Source organism: Euleptes europaea, chromosome 1, assembly GCF_029931775.1.
Source record: "Euleptes europaea isolate rEulEur1 chromosome 1, rEulEur1.hap1, whole genome shotgun sequence".
In the NCBI taxonomy this organism is placed as follows: Eukaryota; Metazoa; Chordata; class Lepidosauria; order Squamata; family Sphaerodactylidae; genus Euleptes; species Euleptes europaea.
Window position 1 is genome coordinate 159,202,187 of NC_079312.1, and position 16,261 is coordinate 159,218,447.

General features: G+C 46.4%; 3 protein-coding genes across 3 annotated transcripts in view; 2 read left to right on the forward strand and 1 right to left on the reverse strand.

Annotated features, from left to right (window-relative positions):
* Positions 1 to 16,261, reverse strand: part of PMEL (premelanosome protein) — a 330,809-nt gene that overhangs the window by 226,997 nt on the left and 87,551 nt on the right. The gene's annotated exons all lie outside the window — the stretch shown is intronic.
* On the forward strand, positions 1,467 to 6,887 carry RPS26 (ribosomal protein S26). The gene is made up of 5 exons (XM_056849133.1): positions 1,467 to 1,596; positions 1,709 to 1,833; positions 4,107 to 4,320; positions 5,677 to 5,807; positions 6,795 to 6,887. Exons 1-5 carry the CDS (start codon positions 1,467 to 1,469, stop codon positions 6,828 to 6,830), a joined length of 636 nt encoding a protein of 211 aa, XP_056705111.1. The 3' UTR covers positions 6,831 to 6,887.
* The window catches only part of ERBB3 (erb-b2 receptor tyrosine kinase 3), a 110,449-nt gene continuing 109,723 nt past the window's right edge, over positions 15,536 to 16,261 (forward strand). The window contains exon 1 of the mRNA XM_056853762.1: positions 15,536 to 15,586. The gene's annotated coding sequence lies outside the window, so the exon portion shown is untranslated. The remainder of the gene's footprint in view (positions 15,587 to 16,261) is intronic.

Genomic DNA, 16,261 nt, shown 5'->3' on the forward strand with positions numbered 1-16,261 from the left:
CCCTCTTGAATAGTTCAGTTTTGCATAGTTTGTGGAAGGCCAAAGGGTGGGAGCTTTCCTGACCTCCTCAGGCAGGCCATTCCACAAGGCAGGAGCCACAACAGAAAAAGCACATGTATGGACAGTTGTTGATTTTGCCCATTTGCAGTATGGGCACCTGCAGAAGCCCCTGCTAACATGAGCAGGGAGAGAAGAGGTCCCACAAATAAGAGGGGCCAAGGTAGGGCTGTGAGCCGGTGTCCAAGGCGTGCCCAGCAGAAGAGAGGAAAAAAATTAAACGTTTGTTGCCAAGGTCCAGACAGCCTAGCAATGCCACAACTGGTGTCCATGGAACCACCACCAACGCCCACCAGTCACTGAACGAGGTGACTCCCCTGTGCCATGAACAGAGGGGTGGAGCATGCTGGTGAGGCCACGCCCCCTGCTATGACACTATAGCACTGGTTCCCAACCGGGGGTCCGTGGACCCCCGGGGTCCGCGAGAACTAAATTAAGGTCCGCGAAACAAAGTTATAAACCCGTAATAGATTAATATTTTCAATTAAAAGTTCTCTATTATAAAAATATATTCAAATATTATTCTAAGTTTAATGTTTAACTAACAGTTATGATTAAAGTTTATTTTCAAATTCCCATAATTTTTATTTTGAACCTTGGGGTCCCTGCACCGAACAAAAAAGTCCTAATGGTCCCTGGTCAAAAAAAGGTTGGGAACCACTGCTCTATAGCATTGAAGTCACTCCCCTCCACAAACCCCACCCTCTTCAGGCTCCGCCCCAAAAAATCTCCAGGTATTTCCCAACCCAGAGTTGGCAACCCTGTTAGGCTTCTAAATAACTAAATAATAAATAAAGCGCTATGCTTCTGCTGCGTGGAATATGCAAGGACGACGAACATTAGCAAGGTCATGAAGCTTAAGTTCAAAGTCTCCAGCTTCTAACAAGCGTTCTGCTGGCCTCCAGTTCACCTTATGCTATCATGCCCATGAGCTCGGCGGACACGAGGGCAGGAAATTCCGGCTAGTAAAAAAACAACAACCCAACCCAATAAGACTACAACTCCCTGCATGCATCTCCCTGGCGTAAATACGCAACGTAAGACTTTCGCCTTTCTCGGTGCATTCTGGGAGACGTCCTTCTTCGGTTAAAACAACTTCCTTTCGTTTTTCATAATCCTTCCGCAACTAGGAAAAGTAAACCCTACAAAAAGAACCCCTTGCGCATGCTCGGTGTTGGGAGAAGATCTCGAACGCAGCTTTTTACCCTCTATAAAGGACAGCAAAACCCCGAGATGGATTCCTCCCCCCCCACACACACACATACACACACATGCCACGACGTTTCTTTCTTCAGAAAAGAGACCGCGGTGTGACAGGAAACGTGGTAAAGCGGTCCGCCCGGCGGAGGGCAGCTATATAAGAGCGGAGGCGCAGGCTCCGGATCCTCTTTCGCCTCCTCTGCGTCGAAATGGTGGGCGCCGCGCGGGCGAGGCTGCGGGGGTTGCGGAGGGGCTGGGAGGGGGGCGAAACCATTGCGCCTGGCCTGGGAGGGGTGCGGCTGTCGCAGCACGGGAGGGGCCTCGTTGCTGTATCGGGGGGTGGGTGGGGAGTGTGAGGGAGCCCCGGTTCACATTTTCTACCCCCCCCCCTCCCTCCGCTAGAGTTGTCCGGCTTTTAAAGGCAGGCCTGTTCCTCCCCGGCCTTGCGAAGGCATTTCCCTCCGCGGCAATCGGCGAGGCCCCGCTGGGCGCTCCGGGTATGGCGCCGCCGGCCCCGTCCCGTCCTCTTCCCGCTCGGCGCTAAATGGCGCCTGGTCCCTCGAGGCCGTGGCGAGGGTGCGGCGTTCAAGGCCGCGCTCGCGAGGAGGCCATTCAGGGAAATGGCGGCGGCGCTGAGTCAGGCTGGAGGGCTGGGGAAGGGGGGGGGGAAATACCGTTCCCGAGAGTGGCCGGCCATGTGCCGCCTCAAGCGTGTAGGGCTTTAAAAGCCACATGAAGCTGCCTTATGCTGAATTAAATCTTTGGTCCATCCAAGTCAGTCTTGTCTACCCAGACCGGCAGCGGCTCTCCAGGGTCTCAGACGGGGGTCTTTCACATCGCCTACCTGCCTGGTCCCTTTAACTGGAGATGCTGGGGCTTGAACCTGGGGCCTTCTGCATGCCAAGCAGATGCTCTACCACTGAGCCATGGCCCCTCCCCCAAAAAAGGATCACATGCAGCTGCCTTATGCTGACTCAGACCCTCGGTCCATCCAAGTCAGTCTTGTCTACACAGACCGGCAGCGGCTCTCCAGGGTCTCAGGTAGGGGTCTTTTCACATCACCTGCTTGCCTGGTCCCTTCCAACTGGAGATGCCGGGGGTGGAACCTGGGACCTTCTGCATGCCGGTGCTCTACCACTGGGCCACTTCCCCTCCCCAAAAACGGATCACATGAAGCTGCCTTATACTGAATCAGACCCTTGGTCCATCAGAATCAGCATTGTCTTCTCAGACTGGCAGCAGCTCTCCAGGGTCTCAGGGAGATACTTTCACATCACCTGCTTGTCTGGTCCCTTCCAACTGGTGATTGAATCTGGGACCTTCTGCATGCCAAGCAGATGCTCTACCACTGAGCCACAGCCACCTTTCATCTCAGTTTATACTGTACAATCCACATTAGCCCTACATTTGTCTCAGCGTGGTGTAGTGGTTAAGAACGGCGGACACTAATCCGAAGAACCGGGTTCCCCACTCCCCCACATGACGCCTGCTGGGTGATCTTGGGCTTGTCACAGTTCTCTCAACTCTTTCATCCCCACCTACCTCACAAGGTGCCGGTTGTGGGGAGAGGAAGGGAAGGCGGTTGTAAAATGAGACTCCTTAAAGGTAGAGAAAAAGCAGGGTATAAAAGCCAACACTTCTTCTCAGCCCAAAGAAAAAATAGTGCCAAAATATAACTCCCTTACAACTGAGCACGACCCACATGTGGAGTGGTTCTGGTTTTTCTAACTAAAACTTAATAAGAGCCCTGATGAGTGAGACGAGGGAACACGCGCAGCTGCCTCATACTGAATCAGACCCTTGTCCATCAAAGTCAGTATATCTACTCAGATTGGTACTGGCTTTCCATGGCCTCAGACTGATGTCTTTCACATCACCTGCTGCCTAGTCCTTTTGTAACTGGAGATGCTGGGGCTTGAACCTGGGATCTTCTGCATGCCAAGCAGGTGCTCTCATTCAGTTTTCTGTTTCTGGATGTGACTGTTTAGATAATTTGCAGGGCATGACGGCTTATTGCCTGTGGTAGAATTAAAGAAATATTTTAAGCTTGGGTCCACATTTTCTGATAGCGAATTCAAGATAAGTGCTGAAGAAGCTCACAGATAGGAGGATGGAGGCAGTTCTCTGTTGCTTTTAGCAAAAGTATACGGAATACACAAGTTTCATTAATTTTTTCATTCATTAGAGTTGGTATTAGAGTATTGACTGTGGGAATCCTCGGAATTCGCTGGAATCTTGCCTCTGCCACAATCTCATTTTGCTGTTTCAGGCAAACCATTTTCTAAGCCTTAACCCTCCCTTTGCATTGTAAGGGGAATAATGCTGTCCTTTCTGCACAGTTGTAAGAATTCTGGGATGCCATGTTAAAATTATTTTAGCAGTTGTATAGAAATAGTGGATTCTGTAGACGTTACATGCATTTTGTTTTTGTTGTTGTCTGTGTTGGCTTCCCAGTTGTTAAATTGCCCTTGCAAGTCATACCAGATTTACTCTTTGGATCTGCTTTCAGTGCTAGCTGATGTCCCTGTACAGATATGCAACTTCCCATATTGCAGTACCACCATAGTAAACAATCACTGCATGAACAGACGGGAACAACGTATGTTTGCAGACCTAAATGCATGCAAATCAGTGCTATTTTTGTTTTGGGGAGTAGGTTTGTTAGAGGCAAATCTATTTGACATAAGCCCAGAAAGCTGTAATAACATTGCTTCAGCCAATAATGCAGGCCTTCTAGGAGTTTATCCAGAATAGAAACATTTTTAGTCTGTGATGATGGCCATGTAGCATTATATTTCAAGGGCATGAAAGTTTATTTCTGGGTTTGTCATGGTAATGTACTGAAATAGCTGTGTAGCCTTGTAAATTTTTGCTCTTCTAAACAGACCAAGAAGAGAAGGAACAACGGCCGTGCCAAGAAGGGCAGAGGCCATGTCCAGCCTATCCGCTGCACCAACTGTGCTCGCTGTGTCCCCAAGGACAAGGCCATTAAGAAGTTTGTCATCAGAAACATTGTAGAAGCAGCTGCAGTCCGAGATATCTCTGAAGCAAGTGTCTTTGATTGTAAGTCTTATCTGCCACTTGGCCAGACCTTTTAATTCAATGGAGCTTATGCTGAAAGGTTATGGAAGGGATTAAGAGAAGGCTACTTCTCTTAAGAGAAGCTCTCCCATACATTTTCTGCTCTGAAATTATTGTTTGGGACAGGAGAAACCAGGAATGATTTAAGAAGTTTTAGCTCATTTTACCTAACTCTCATAGAGCCCCGTGGCGCAGAGTAGTAAGCTGCAGTACTGCAGTCAAAAGCCCTGCTCACAACCTGAGTCCGATCTCGACAGAAGTCGGGTTCAGGTAGCCGGATCAAGGTTGACTCAGCCTTCCATCCTTCCGAGGTCGGTAAAATGAGGACCCGGCTTGCTGGGGGTAAAAGTGAGATGACTGGGGAAGGCACTGGCAAACCACCCCGTAAACAAAGTCTGCCTAGTAAATGTCGGGATGTGACATCACCCCATGGATCAGGAATGACCCGGTGCTTGCACAGGGGACTACATTTACCTAGCTCTCAGAACAGAATCTAGAAACATGAGCACTCTAGTCAGCATTCTTAGTGTTCTCAATGGTGCATTTTCCTTCAGAGAGATTTTGAGTTAAAATGTTGGTCCTGTGTGTTGTCTCATCTGCTATATTGGACGGTGGTTGCTGTCTTAATACTTGCTGCAGCTTCAAAGAGAAAGAAGAGGGCAGCATTCAAAATGGAAGTCAGATGAGATGAAAGCTTCAAGACATTGTTTGATCAGTTTTATTCTAGCAAAAAAGCAAACATCAAATACCCAGTTTTTTGGAGCAGAGGGATCAGATGTCCTTTTTTACTTTGAAAGACTCTTTAAAAGTTTTCTTTGTAATAAAAGTGTATCCGATCCCATTATTTCTGAAGATTTCTAAGTGAACTTGTTGAGTATTCTGCTAGAATCAACTGCTCAGTCATGCATCAGTGGCATTTTGCATCCTTTTAGTTTTATTCTTCCTGTGGGTTTTTCTATCTGTATCTTGTTCTTTTGGAAAGGGAGCTCCAAAAGAATCCAAGGCAGGCCCCCATCCAAATATGCATGACTGAGTTTTCATAGACTCATAGAGTTGGAAGGGACCACCAGGGTCATCTAGTCCAACCCCCTGCACAATGCAGAAAATTCACAACTACTTCCCCCCCACACACACACACACAGTAACCAGAAGATGGCCAAGATGCCCTCCCTCTCATAATCTGTCTAAGGTCACAGAATCAGCATTCCTGACAGATGGCCATCTAACCTCTTCATAAAAACTTCTATGGAAGGAGGGCTTACCACCTCCCATGTACTTTTGCCTGTGTACTGTGGAAAGAAGGTTTGTTTGCTCACACAAGTGCCTCTTTCTTTTCAGCGTATGTGCTTCCCAAGCTCTATGTGAAGCTTCATTATTGTGTCAGCTGTGCCATCCACAGCAAGGTAGTGAGGAACCGTTCCCGTGAGGCCCGGAAGGACCGTACCCCTCCACCCCGGTTCAGGCCTGCAGTAAGTTGTCACCTTGCTCATCGAAAATATATACATGGTTGCACTTAACTATGTTTTGGGAGAATGCAGTGCTATAAAGACAGTGTTGAGTTTAATCAATCCTGAAGCATGTACAAGTTCTGCAAGGAGCTGGTATTCCAAGGAACCTGAAATCTGAGACTTGCATTTTTTAAAAATCATAGCAGATGGAAAGCCATCAACATTGGAACTCTTGTTTGTGGTCTTAAATTTACACCAGGGCCATGTCCTTGATCAACATATAATTTTAGATTGTGTGTGAAGTAATCCTGGGGGTAACTATCATGTAGTGGTTACATCTTTAGACTGGATGCTTTGTAGTTATGAGAAAATGGATGTCTGCAAGATTACAGTCTAATTTTTTTATTTACTTCATTTGTACCCCGCCTTACTCAACAATGGGGACCCAAAGCAGTTTTCCCCATTCTTACATTTTATCTTCACAACCACCCTGTGAGGTAGGTTAGGCTAAGAAAGTATGGCTGGCCCAAGGTCACCCAGCATGCTTCCATGGCATGAGTAGAGATTTGAACCCAAGCCTCCTAGATACTAGTCCAGCACTCTTAACCACTACATCGCACTGGTTGTCAATCTAAGAAGAAGCATGGTATACAAGGGAAAAGGTTGGGATTAGCATTGGAAAACAGACATCCAGATGTTACATGATCACTTCTCAGTGAATTGATGAACCTGAGAGAGGCCATGTCTGAGCAGGCAGCTGGGTGGTGGCTCTTATGCTGCTAGTCATTTAACATGGTGCTTTTACAAAGTGACATAAACAAAGCTTAGTAAGTGCCTGACCCAGAAGGCCAGGATGACTCCAAAAGGGCAAGGCCAGCTCGGTTGTCGCTCCCTTGTATTGTGCACTCCGTGCTCTTTGCCCTTTTTAAGCCCTATAAGGAAATAGAGCTTTTGTTTTTCTCTATAGACATCATTTGCTAAACTAACACATTCTTTTTTTCCTTCTAGGGTGCTGCACCAAGACCACCCCCCAAGCCTATGTAAGGAATTTGCCTGAGTGATGTAAATGTTTTAACATTGACTCAATAAATTACTTTCCACTGGTCTTCGTGTATACTGATTGAGTAGATATATTTGTTTTTAAAGGAATGGACTTTAAAATAATGTTGGACTTGGGGTACAAGTGTCTGCAACATAAGTAAGCTGCTTTTTTGTATGCCCAAAGCAGCTGACAATTATAAAAAATAAATACATTAGCAATTTAAAATATTACACCACAGGGCATCTTGGCTTATATCCTGATTGAGTCTGGAATGAGGGAGTACATTTTCAAATAGGGGTCAGTAATGTGTGGCTTATCACAGTCACCTTCCCTGCTATTAGACTTTCTTTGCATATCTTGAAATAGGGCGGAAGGAGTTCCTCATTCCTAGGCCTTGTTTGTTGCAGTAGAAATAAGCAGCAGTCCAGTCACTTTAAATATCAACAAGATTTTATTCCAGCATCAACTTTTGTGGGCTACAGCCTGCTCAGATGCAGTGTAGTGGATTCTCACTAGACATTTTGTATGAGGTTATGGAAAAAACAGCAAGGTCAAGGGGCCGTGAAATAAAGGAAATACAGGATGAAATGTATTTATGTGAAATATATGCCCACTAAGCCCCCACATCTGACCATGCAAACTTTCGTTCATGAAAGCTTATGCTGGAATGTACTCCTGTGTATTTTTCCCTACAGGTAAATTAGACTAGAAAACTCCATAGGGAGAAGGAAGCATCCTGTTCTGGCCTCGCTTTGGTCTGTTTGCTTTTGGTCTGCCATTTCCAATAGCATGAAGGGGACAGGGCACCCTCTCCAGTTCTTTGTTTAGAGATTCCACTTGATAAAGGAAGTTGACAGTGTGATGCAAATATGATTTTTTTCATGGCCTTGAGCTCCTTGAGGACAGTGGAGAGACGGGTTGGTCACTAATTAATAAAAAGATTGTAAGTAGGCCCAACTGTTAATGAAAACAGTTGAACCTTTAATTTTTTTATTCAGTTTAGCTCATTAGGAATAAATGGACAGCATTGCTGCTTAAGCCCAAGCAAAACTCCTTGCTTAAAATGCTATTTTTTATAAGGTAACTTATGGTGACCATCATCTATGTGGAATCTTAACATAAGAGCTGTACTTTTACTTGAACCTAACATAGCTTGCCTTTTTAGTTACTGAAGAATAGCTACCGCTCTTTGAAAACACCCTTCTGGGTTGCGTAGAAATGAACCATAATTCTAACAGATGAATTACTTTTATTTTTAATTAAACACAGTTGCCCTGGAGTTAAGGTACTTCATGTGAGCAAAGACACACAAAAAGGGTCAAAGTTAAGAAAATTAAGGTGTTTAATTTGTATTGAAACAATAGATACAGTAATCTAAATACCAATTACCATCAAATTTATTAATAACTACAAAGGATCTATAAACTTGGAGGAGTATTTAGTCGATGCTGTTTTGAGCATATTGACATGGGGATTTAGAAATCTATGGTGCAGTGTTAATTCAGTTGCTAATTCCCTTGTGGCGATTGCAGGATGTCATTTAGTTAAGAAAATGTGCAAAGTTTTATCAGTAGTGTTGGTACAGAGAGGAAAGTTGACAGTTAATAACCTGTCTGCCTAACAAGAGATGCTGATCTGTGTGTACATTTTTCTGTGCTAACACATGGGGAATGACAGTTTGCATGAAAATGCACACAACTGCCTACTCATGCAGGCCTCCCAGAAGTAGCTGGCACCAGGGAGAGGCACACACATCTTGTTCCACTTCTTGATCCTGACAAACCCTTACTATAAAGACCAGTTCGGCTCACCTGTAAAAGAAGTCATTGCCTGTTTTTCCGGCATCCATACTTCAAGTGATGAAAAGAAGAGCAAGTGCGGCTGCTAAATATATGTTTGTCCAAATGTAATGTCTGATGTAGGTGAGTCATGCCTGCCCCTGGCACACTGGGGTAAGGGCTCTCTCCTGTGGGATCACTTGTTTACATCGTGGATCCAATTGATTTCCCTTGCAAGACTGATTTCCCTTGCAAAAATAGGAGTGGACATTGTACTGCAATATTTTGCTTAGAAAACAGCCTGCAGATACATGACAGCATTTGACCTGTTGAGTCATTCTGAGTGAATTCTGTCACCAACGTTCATATTAGCGACTTCTGTTGGAGGCGGTAGATAGATGAACATCATTTACATGGTTAGGGTATAGTTAGTAGAAGCTTCGTTATATATGAGCAAGAACTCCTGCTACTGATATTTATTGCATAGCACTTCAAGATTTTTTTTACAACAATTTGCCTTCCTAACCAAGTGGTATTTAGTTTCTATTTCACAGACTTTAAATCCCACATGGTTGCACCTTTTTGTGTCTTATTGAATTTGATGGACTTAAAAGGGTGTAACTCTGCTTTAGACTGCATTATAAATGCTGCAGTGAAATGCACAAGATAAGCTAGGAGATAGTTTCCATCACTAGTTGCTGAACCATAAAGTGCCTCTTCCTGAGGAAGTATTTTCATCTTGGAAACTTGCTTTTTGCTTAGATTTATAGACGGTGGTGATGGAAAGTCACAGGTGATTTATGGTGACCTTGTAGGGTTTTCAAAGCAAGAGACAAAGAGAGGTGGTTTGCCATTGCCTGCCTCTGCATAGTGACCCTGCCTTCCCTAAGTGACTCCACTTATTTTCCAAATCTGCTGAGTTTCCAAGAACATTATAGTTAGAGTGGTTCCCCCCCAGTAGTTCCCCCAGTAGCCACATGGAGGCATCAGAGGGCAGGAGAAGGTAGTTTTGCAGTCTGCCTTCCTATTTCACAGTCCTTATCTGCATGGGAATTCCAAGTGGAGATTTTTTTTAATCAAAAGAATGTGCCTTTGTTTTCTAGCTTCTCTGAGAATAAAGAGGGCCAGAAAACCAGAGGAGAGAAATAATGCAAAACAAACAAGCAGAATAGAGACAATAGTGGGACAGTCTGGAAACTAGTTAGCAAAGATGAATAAAAGCAGAGATAATGTGAAGTTTACAAGATCAAGACTACAGAAGCTGGAAGTAATGAGAGAAAACGAGGGAGCCATTTAGTATCGTGCTGTGTAAAACCATCCTTTCAGACTGAAACCCTGCTCTGTGTAATTAGTTGTGAGACACGCATGAGGCTAATTTTGGTTGGATTCCAGGCCAAGAAAAAGCCGGAGGTCCTAATTAGATCAAGAATAACCATTTCCTCTCCAGTGTCACTTATTTCCTGTGTGATTCAGCTTCTGGGTGGGGTGGAGAAAAATTGGGGCTTCTCCATACACCCCCCCCCCCAACAATGCCTAATGGGCAGGCAAAGTGGAGAGCTGTCTCTGGATCACCTGGGTGAGATTCTTAAGATGGCCCTGTGGTAGAATCAGGTCCCACCTGAAGGTTGTTCTTTAGGGAACAGGATTTGGGCACTTGTAAAAGATCTAGATTTAAGGATGACTGCCTTGGCAGTTGCTGATGTTAAGTCCATAGCTGCCTTGGGGGAGGGATCACACACCTCTCCCTTTAGAAACCATGGCCAGAAACCTGCCTCGGTGCTGTCCTTCAGGTTTGGTTACAGGTTCCTGGAACCTAGTGAAGATTATGCCCTGTAGTTGCTGGGCAACTACAAATGTCCTCCAGTGAAGATGTTTCCCAGATAATTAGATGTTACATTTAAGACCTAGTATCAATGCAAGAATGTTTTGCCAATTTCTTAATTTGGGGTGGGGTGGGGGATACCAGTTGGCTTGGACCTGAAGCAATTATGGGGGTGCAACCCCTAAAAGCAGTGTGGAGATTTGCACTTCCTGCCTGGCATACCTTTTCAAGTTTTCAGATTTTATATTCTAGTCAGGTTTCCCCCTCTTTCCATGGGTCTGCCTGGCCTCACAGCTGCAGATAAGCAAATCTGTCTACAGGGCTGCTCTGCCCACAATATTAGAGTCAGTCAGGTGGATGCTGTTTTGTTATTGTGGCTCAGAGGCCCTTGCCATCCAGCACCCATGAACTGGGCTTCTCTACTGACCTTATCTCTGATCTCATTTCCTCCCACTCTTCTTCTGACTGTGACCATTGTTCTGGGCGCCCACTCCTGACTCTCTGCCATCTTCTCCCTCCCTCCATATCATGTGCTGTGGCAGAATGACCTTGCTGGCGGTACTTCCCAAGCTGTGCTCTTGTGCCAAAGATCCGGTGGTGCCACAGAAGTAACAGACGGTTACATCCCTCGGCAAGGAGGCTGTGTCTGTGAATGGCTACAGGTGCCAGCAAGAGGGAGAGCTCTTTTGTTTCAAAAGGCGCTTTTTGGGAAATGGAAGAATAAATAGAATTGAAGAACAAATGGAGGAGGAGGGGTGGATGTCCATGAACTGAATTAGCCTGGAAAGCTGTTTAGCCTGGAAAGAAGGCGGTTAAGGGGAGACATGATAGAGGTCTATAAAATCATGCACGGTTGGAGAGAGTGGACAGGGAGAAGCTTTTCTCCCTCATAATACTAGAACGCGGGGTCATCTGCTGAAGCTGGAGGGTGAGAGATTTATAACTGATAAAAGGAAATATTTCTTTACACAATGCATAGTGAAATTGTGGAACTCCCTGCCCCAGGATGTGGTGATGGCTGCCAACTTGGAAGGCTTTAAGAGGGGAGTGGACATGTTCATGGAAGACAGTAGTATTCATGGCTACTAGTCAAAATGGATACTAGTCATGATGCATACCTATTCTCTCCCGGATCAGAGGAGCATACCGAATATATTAGGTACCGTGGAACACTGGATGGTGCTGCCGCAGTCGTCTTGTTTGTGGGCTTCCTAGAGGCCCCTGGTTGGCCACTGTGGGAACAGACTGCTGGACTTGATGGGCCTTGGTCTGATCCAGCAGGGCCTTTCTTATATTCTTATGTTCTTATGAACGAAGGAGGAAAACGGAGATGTCATTAACACACTAACTATCCTGTGTCAAGCTTGCTGTTTCTCCTTTAGTGACCCAGTTGGAATTGTACTTTATATGAAGAAAATACGAATACAGAATCATATCTGGAGTGTTGGAATTCCTGAGCTCTTCTGGTTGTGGGAAGAAACTGGGATCCTGTTTTAAACTCAAGATTAGGGACAAAAGGGCCTGTGAGCTCAGTCTTACCTGGAATTCACACTCTGAAGCCTTATCCTAGAAGTTAGTGTGTGTTTATGGTTACTTGGAAATGAACACACTGAATGCTAAAATAAACAAATCCCAAAATGCTCATCACACGTTAAAGAGTTTAGTCCCTGACATTACAGACAGAATCAATGGCTAAACCCTGGCTCAAATTAAGCCATGGAAATGACCTAGTTGGCAACAACGTAAAAAGGCAGATAATCTGGACTCCTGGATACACTTTTCTGATAGAGAAGGAATGGAGATGGACATTTCACAAGTGTTGAAATATTTTTTCATTGTATAAGCCCTCGCATCTCTGCTAGCAGCTTAGGAAAATGCTTGCTTATCCATACTGCTCAAATTATAGCTTCATAAATCATATCTAATTCTGAACTGGGCTATACAGTAGGGGTCCTTAGGACCATGAACAAACAAAACATTTTTACAAACCTGAGAAAAGCCCCAGGGTTGCAGAAAAACTTGAAATCTAAAAAGAAGGCAACAACATGGGGATGGTTAACCCCCTCAAATGCTAGAAGCAGCATATATAGCTTTAATAAATTATTTCCCCCTGAAATCTTAGTGGCCTTTCTTGGGATTGCTATTCTACCACAATATTGTCTTTAAACCTTGTTTTTTGTAGTAAAAGACTGAGGGCATGGCCCTTTCCAGGGCTGGTTTGTCCTCCCAGCCCACTCCTCATCCTTTGCCTTACATACTCTCAGCCTAGCCTACCTCACAGGGCTATTGTTATGAGGATAAAATGGAGGAGATTAGAACAATATAAGCTGCTTTGGGTCCCCACTGGGGAGAAAGCAAATAAATATTTCAGGTATAACCTTGCAAACTCACATACATCTTGAAAGGAGAAAGGATATGGGGGCTGTGAGGAGGAAAGAAATAGGAAATACTTTGAGGGAAGAGATAAAAGGGAAAATGAAGTGTCCCCCAAAGACTTTGCAGGCTCCTTGCTTTTTCAAGCTATATTATTAATAACTTCTAGAATAGTTTTCAAAGCACCAAGTGCTATGATGGTTTATCTCATTTCTCCTTCCAGTAACTTTGTAAAATAAACTAGGGTAGGCTAAGATATGATTTGCCCAAGGAAAGCCAATGAGCCCGGGATTTGAACCTGGACCCCCAATTCAGAATTCCGGTTTCCTAAAGGGGAAGAAGAATGGTGAGTAGGAGGCAGGCACTGCAGCCCATGACTCACAGGGTGTTGTGCACACACAAAAATTATCCCACCTCCTGATAAATGAAGACCTCATTCAACTAGAGTTGCCAGCTCTGGGTTGGGAAATACCTGGAGATTTTGGGGGTGGAGCCTGAAGAGAGTGGGGTTTGGGGAGGGGAGGGAATTTCAAGCAGGGTATAATGCCATAGAGTCCGCCTTCCAAAGTGGCCATTTTCTCCAGGTGAACTGATCTCTGTCGCCTGGAGATCAGTTGTAATAGCAAGAGATCTCCAGCTACCATCTGGAGGTTGGCAACCCTACATTCAACCCTGGCTCCCAAATTTAACTTTTACATGTTTCCCTTTTGAACAACAAAAGCGGGAACCTTTCTAAGAGCCAGCGTGGTGTAGTGGTTAAGAGTGGTGGTTTGGAGCAGAGGACTCTGATCTGGAGAACCGGGTTTGATTCCCCCCTCCTCCACATGAGCAGCGGAGGCTAATCTGGTGAACTGGATTTGTTTCCCCACTCCTACACATGAAGCCAGCTGAGGGACCTTGGGCTAGTCACACTCTCTTAGTCCCACCTACCTTACAGGGTGTCTGTTGTGGGGAGGGGAAGGGAAGGTAATTGTAAGCCAGTTTGATTCTTCCTTAAGCGGTAGAGAAAGTCAGCATATAAAAACCAACTCTTCTTCTTCCTTCCCTCCCCCCCTCTTTCCTGGGCTCCCTATTTATCACTCTGACAAGAAACGGGTAGCTGCTGAGACTTGACTCAGAAGTTACAATTTTCTCTGGTTCAGACATTGCCTGCATCTTCAAGACAGCCCTGATTACTGAACTTATGGAGGCCTGCCTTCTGTCCCCTACTCAGGCCTGATTTTTATCCCCTCTCTGGTTCCATCACCACTAGGCTCAACCCACACATGTCAATTAATTTTAAAAGTTCAGCCAGATTTCACTAACTCAAAGAATGGGATGACATTACTAGAGTGGGGCTGAGGGAGAGGCAGCTCTTTTCAGAATTTGTTTTTTGAAACGATGTACAGAGAGTTGGGGTGAGGAAATCAGCCAGGTTGTGGCTAGGGGAGAAACACACACATGAACATATGAAGCTGCCTTATACTGATCCAGACCCTTGGTCCATCAAAGTCAGTATTGTCTACTCAGACAGGCAGCGGCTCTCCAGGGTCTCAGGCAGAGGACTTTCATATCACCTACTTGCCTAGTCCCTTTAACTGGAAATGCCGGGGATTGAACCTGGGACCTTCTGCATGCCAAGCAAATGCTCTACCACTGAGCCACAGCCCCTCCCTTCAAGATGTATGTGAGAAAGGGCTCATTCAGCCTCTAACTGAAATGCAGGGGTGGGGTGAACATTAGTGAGGCCAAGGTGAACTTGCCACGGCCAGAGCTGCTGGTAGCTCTTTGCATTATTTGGAAAGCAGCGGAATATTTGGATGATCTGTTTATAACTTTCTAGAGATGTTCTAGTTGGACCCATGGGCCACAGAGGTGGGTGTGCTGTTGCATATTATTCTGATCGTTGGTGCAAAGGGAAGATAACATCGAAATGCCCTTTGCAAGGAGGATGTCGTGATGGAATGAAGCTGAGGCGGGAATGGGGAAGGGAATTGCTTCCATTGAACTGCCCTAATCTTTTATCTCTAGGGTTGCCAACCTCCAGGTACTAGCTGGAGATCTCCTGCTATTACAACTAATCTCCAACCAATAGAGATCAGTTCACCTGGGGGAAATGGCCACTTTGGCAATTGGACTCTATGGCACTGAAGTCCCCTCCTCTCCCCAAACCCCGCCCTCCTCAGGCTCCGCCCCAGAAACCTCCCGCCGGTGGCGAAGAGGGACCTGGCAACCCTGTTTATCTCTCTGTTTCCTACCCCAACCTGAAAACAAATCTACGCTTTCCCATTCCCTCTGCGTTTGGGCGCTCGCTCGGTCTCCTCTGATTGGCCAGAGCGGGGCACAGCCCCGGCCAATGAGCTGCGGGCTGGGCTTCTCCTTGAATGAAGTGTGTGTAATTTGTGAGTTGTAGTGCGTAAGTGAAACTGATCAAAGCGCCACGGCTGGTGTTGTTGGCTCTAGGGGGAAACTGGCCGCCCTGGGGGCGAAAGAAAGGGCGGCGGACGGCTGGGCCGGAGGAGAAGAGGCCGGGGCCGGCGACCGTAGCCTGGAGGCTATTCATAAAGCGGACAACCGCACGGTCTCTTCTCCGAGGAAGGGGGAGTCAGGTGGCGCCCATCTATCAACCCCTTCTCCATCCCGGAGGAGGATGCCATAGCCTGCGATTCGCCGCCACATGCCAGAGGGATCCAGACCTTTTTCCTTTTTCAACACCTTCCCACGATGAAGCGTCTCCCGCTCCCAGCGTGTTTGCCTTGGCTGGTTTTTTCCCTGTGGAGTTTACGCACTGCCTCTTCTCAAGCAGGTAAGGGACTCGGGGAGGCGGAAAGTCTTCTCCCTCTCCCCCCCGCCTTCGGGTGGACGGGCGAGTGGAAACTGCTCCTTGCAACAACACAGTCGAGCGTCTGTTTGGCCCCAAACAAGATCTTAAACGCTGGCTGTTTGATCCTGACGAGCCGGATACAGTCCCTTGAACCCGGAGTCCCTGGCGCGGCTGGCTGGGGATCCTTCTTCTGCCCGCCGTGGGGAGGGAAATCTGGCGAGGGCTTCGCACTGGGGAGCGACGCCTTTGAACCTGTGCGCCGCCGCTGAGCCGCAGAACCTGTTTGGACAACAACAACCCCCCTTCTTTTCTGGGCGCGCTTTAAAGCCATCGCACAGGGCGAAACCGCGCGGTCGCTTGAGCCTCCTTGATTCCCTGTTCCAGCCAGGATTCAGCCAGGATCGAACGCACGGACGTTCGAAGAACGATCCTGGCTGAATCCTGGCTGGAACAGGGAAGAACGTCCGTGCGTTCGATCCTGGCTGAACATTCTTCGAACGTGTGCGTTCTTCGAACGTTCGTGCGTTCGATCCTGGCTGGAACAGGGAAGAAAGGAGGCTCAAGCGACCGTGCGGTTTCGCCCTGTGTGCGTGTTGGGCGCACCGTGTCCAAACCGGGCAGTTTGTTTTCGCAACCTGTACTGGTTTCAGCGTGAAC

Bases quoted from the DNA above. Each gene is read 5' to 3' on its own strand.
- RPS26 (XM_056849133.1), top strand. From the start codon at position 1,467: ATGGTGGGCGCCGCGCGGGCGAGGCTGCGGGGGTTGCGGAGGGGCTGG. The intron at 1,597-1,708 runs GTGGGTGGGGAG...GGCCTTGCGAAG, and splicing joins CCTCGTTGCTGTATCGGGGG to GCATTTCCCTCCGCGGCAAT. The intron at 5,808-6,794 runs GTAAGTTGTCAC...TTTTCCTTCTAG, and splicing joins CACCCCGGTTCAGGCCTGCA to GGTGCTGCACCAAGACCACC.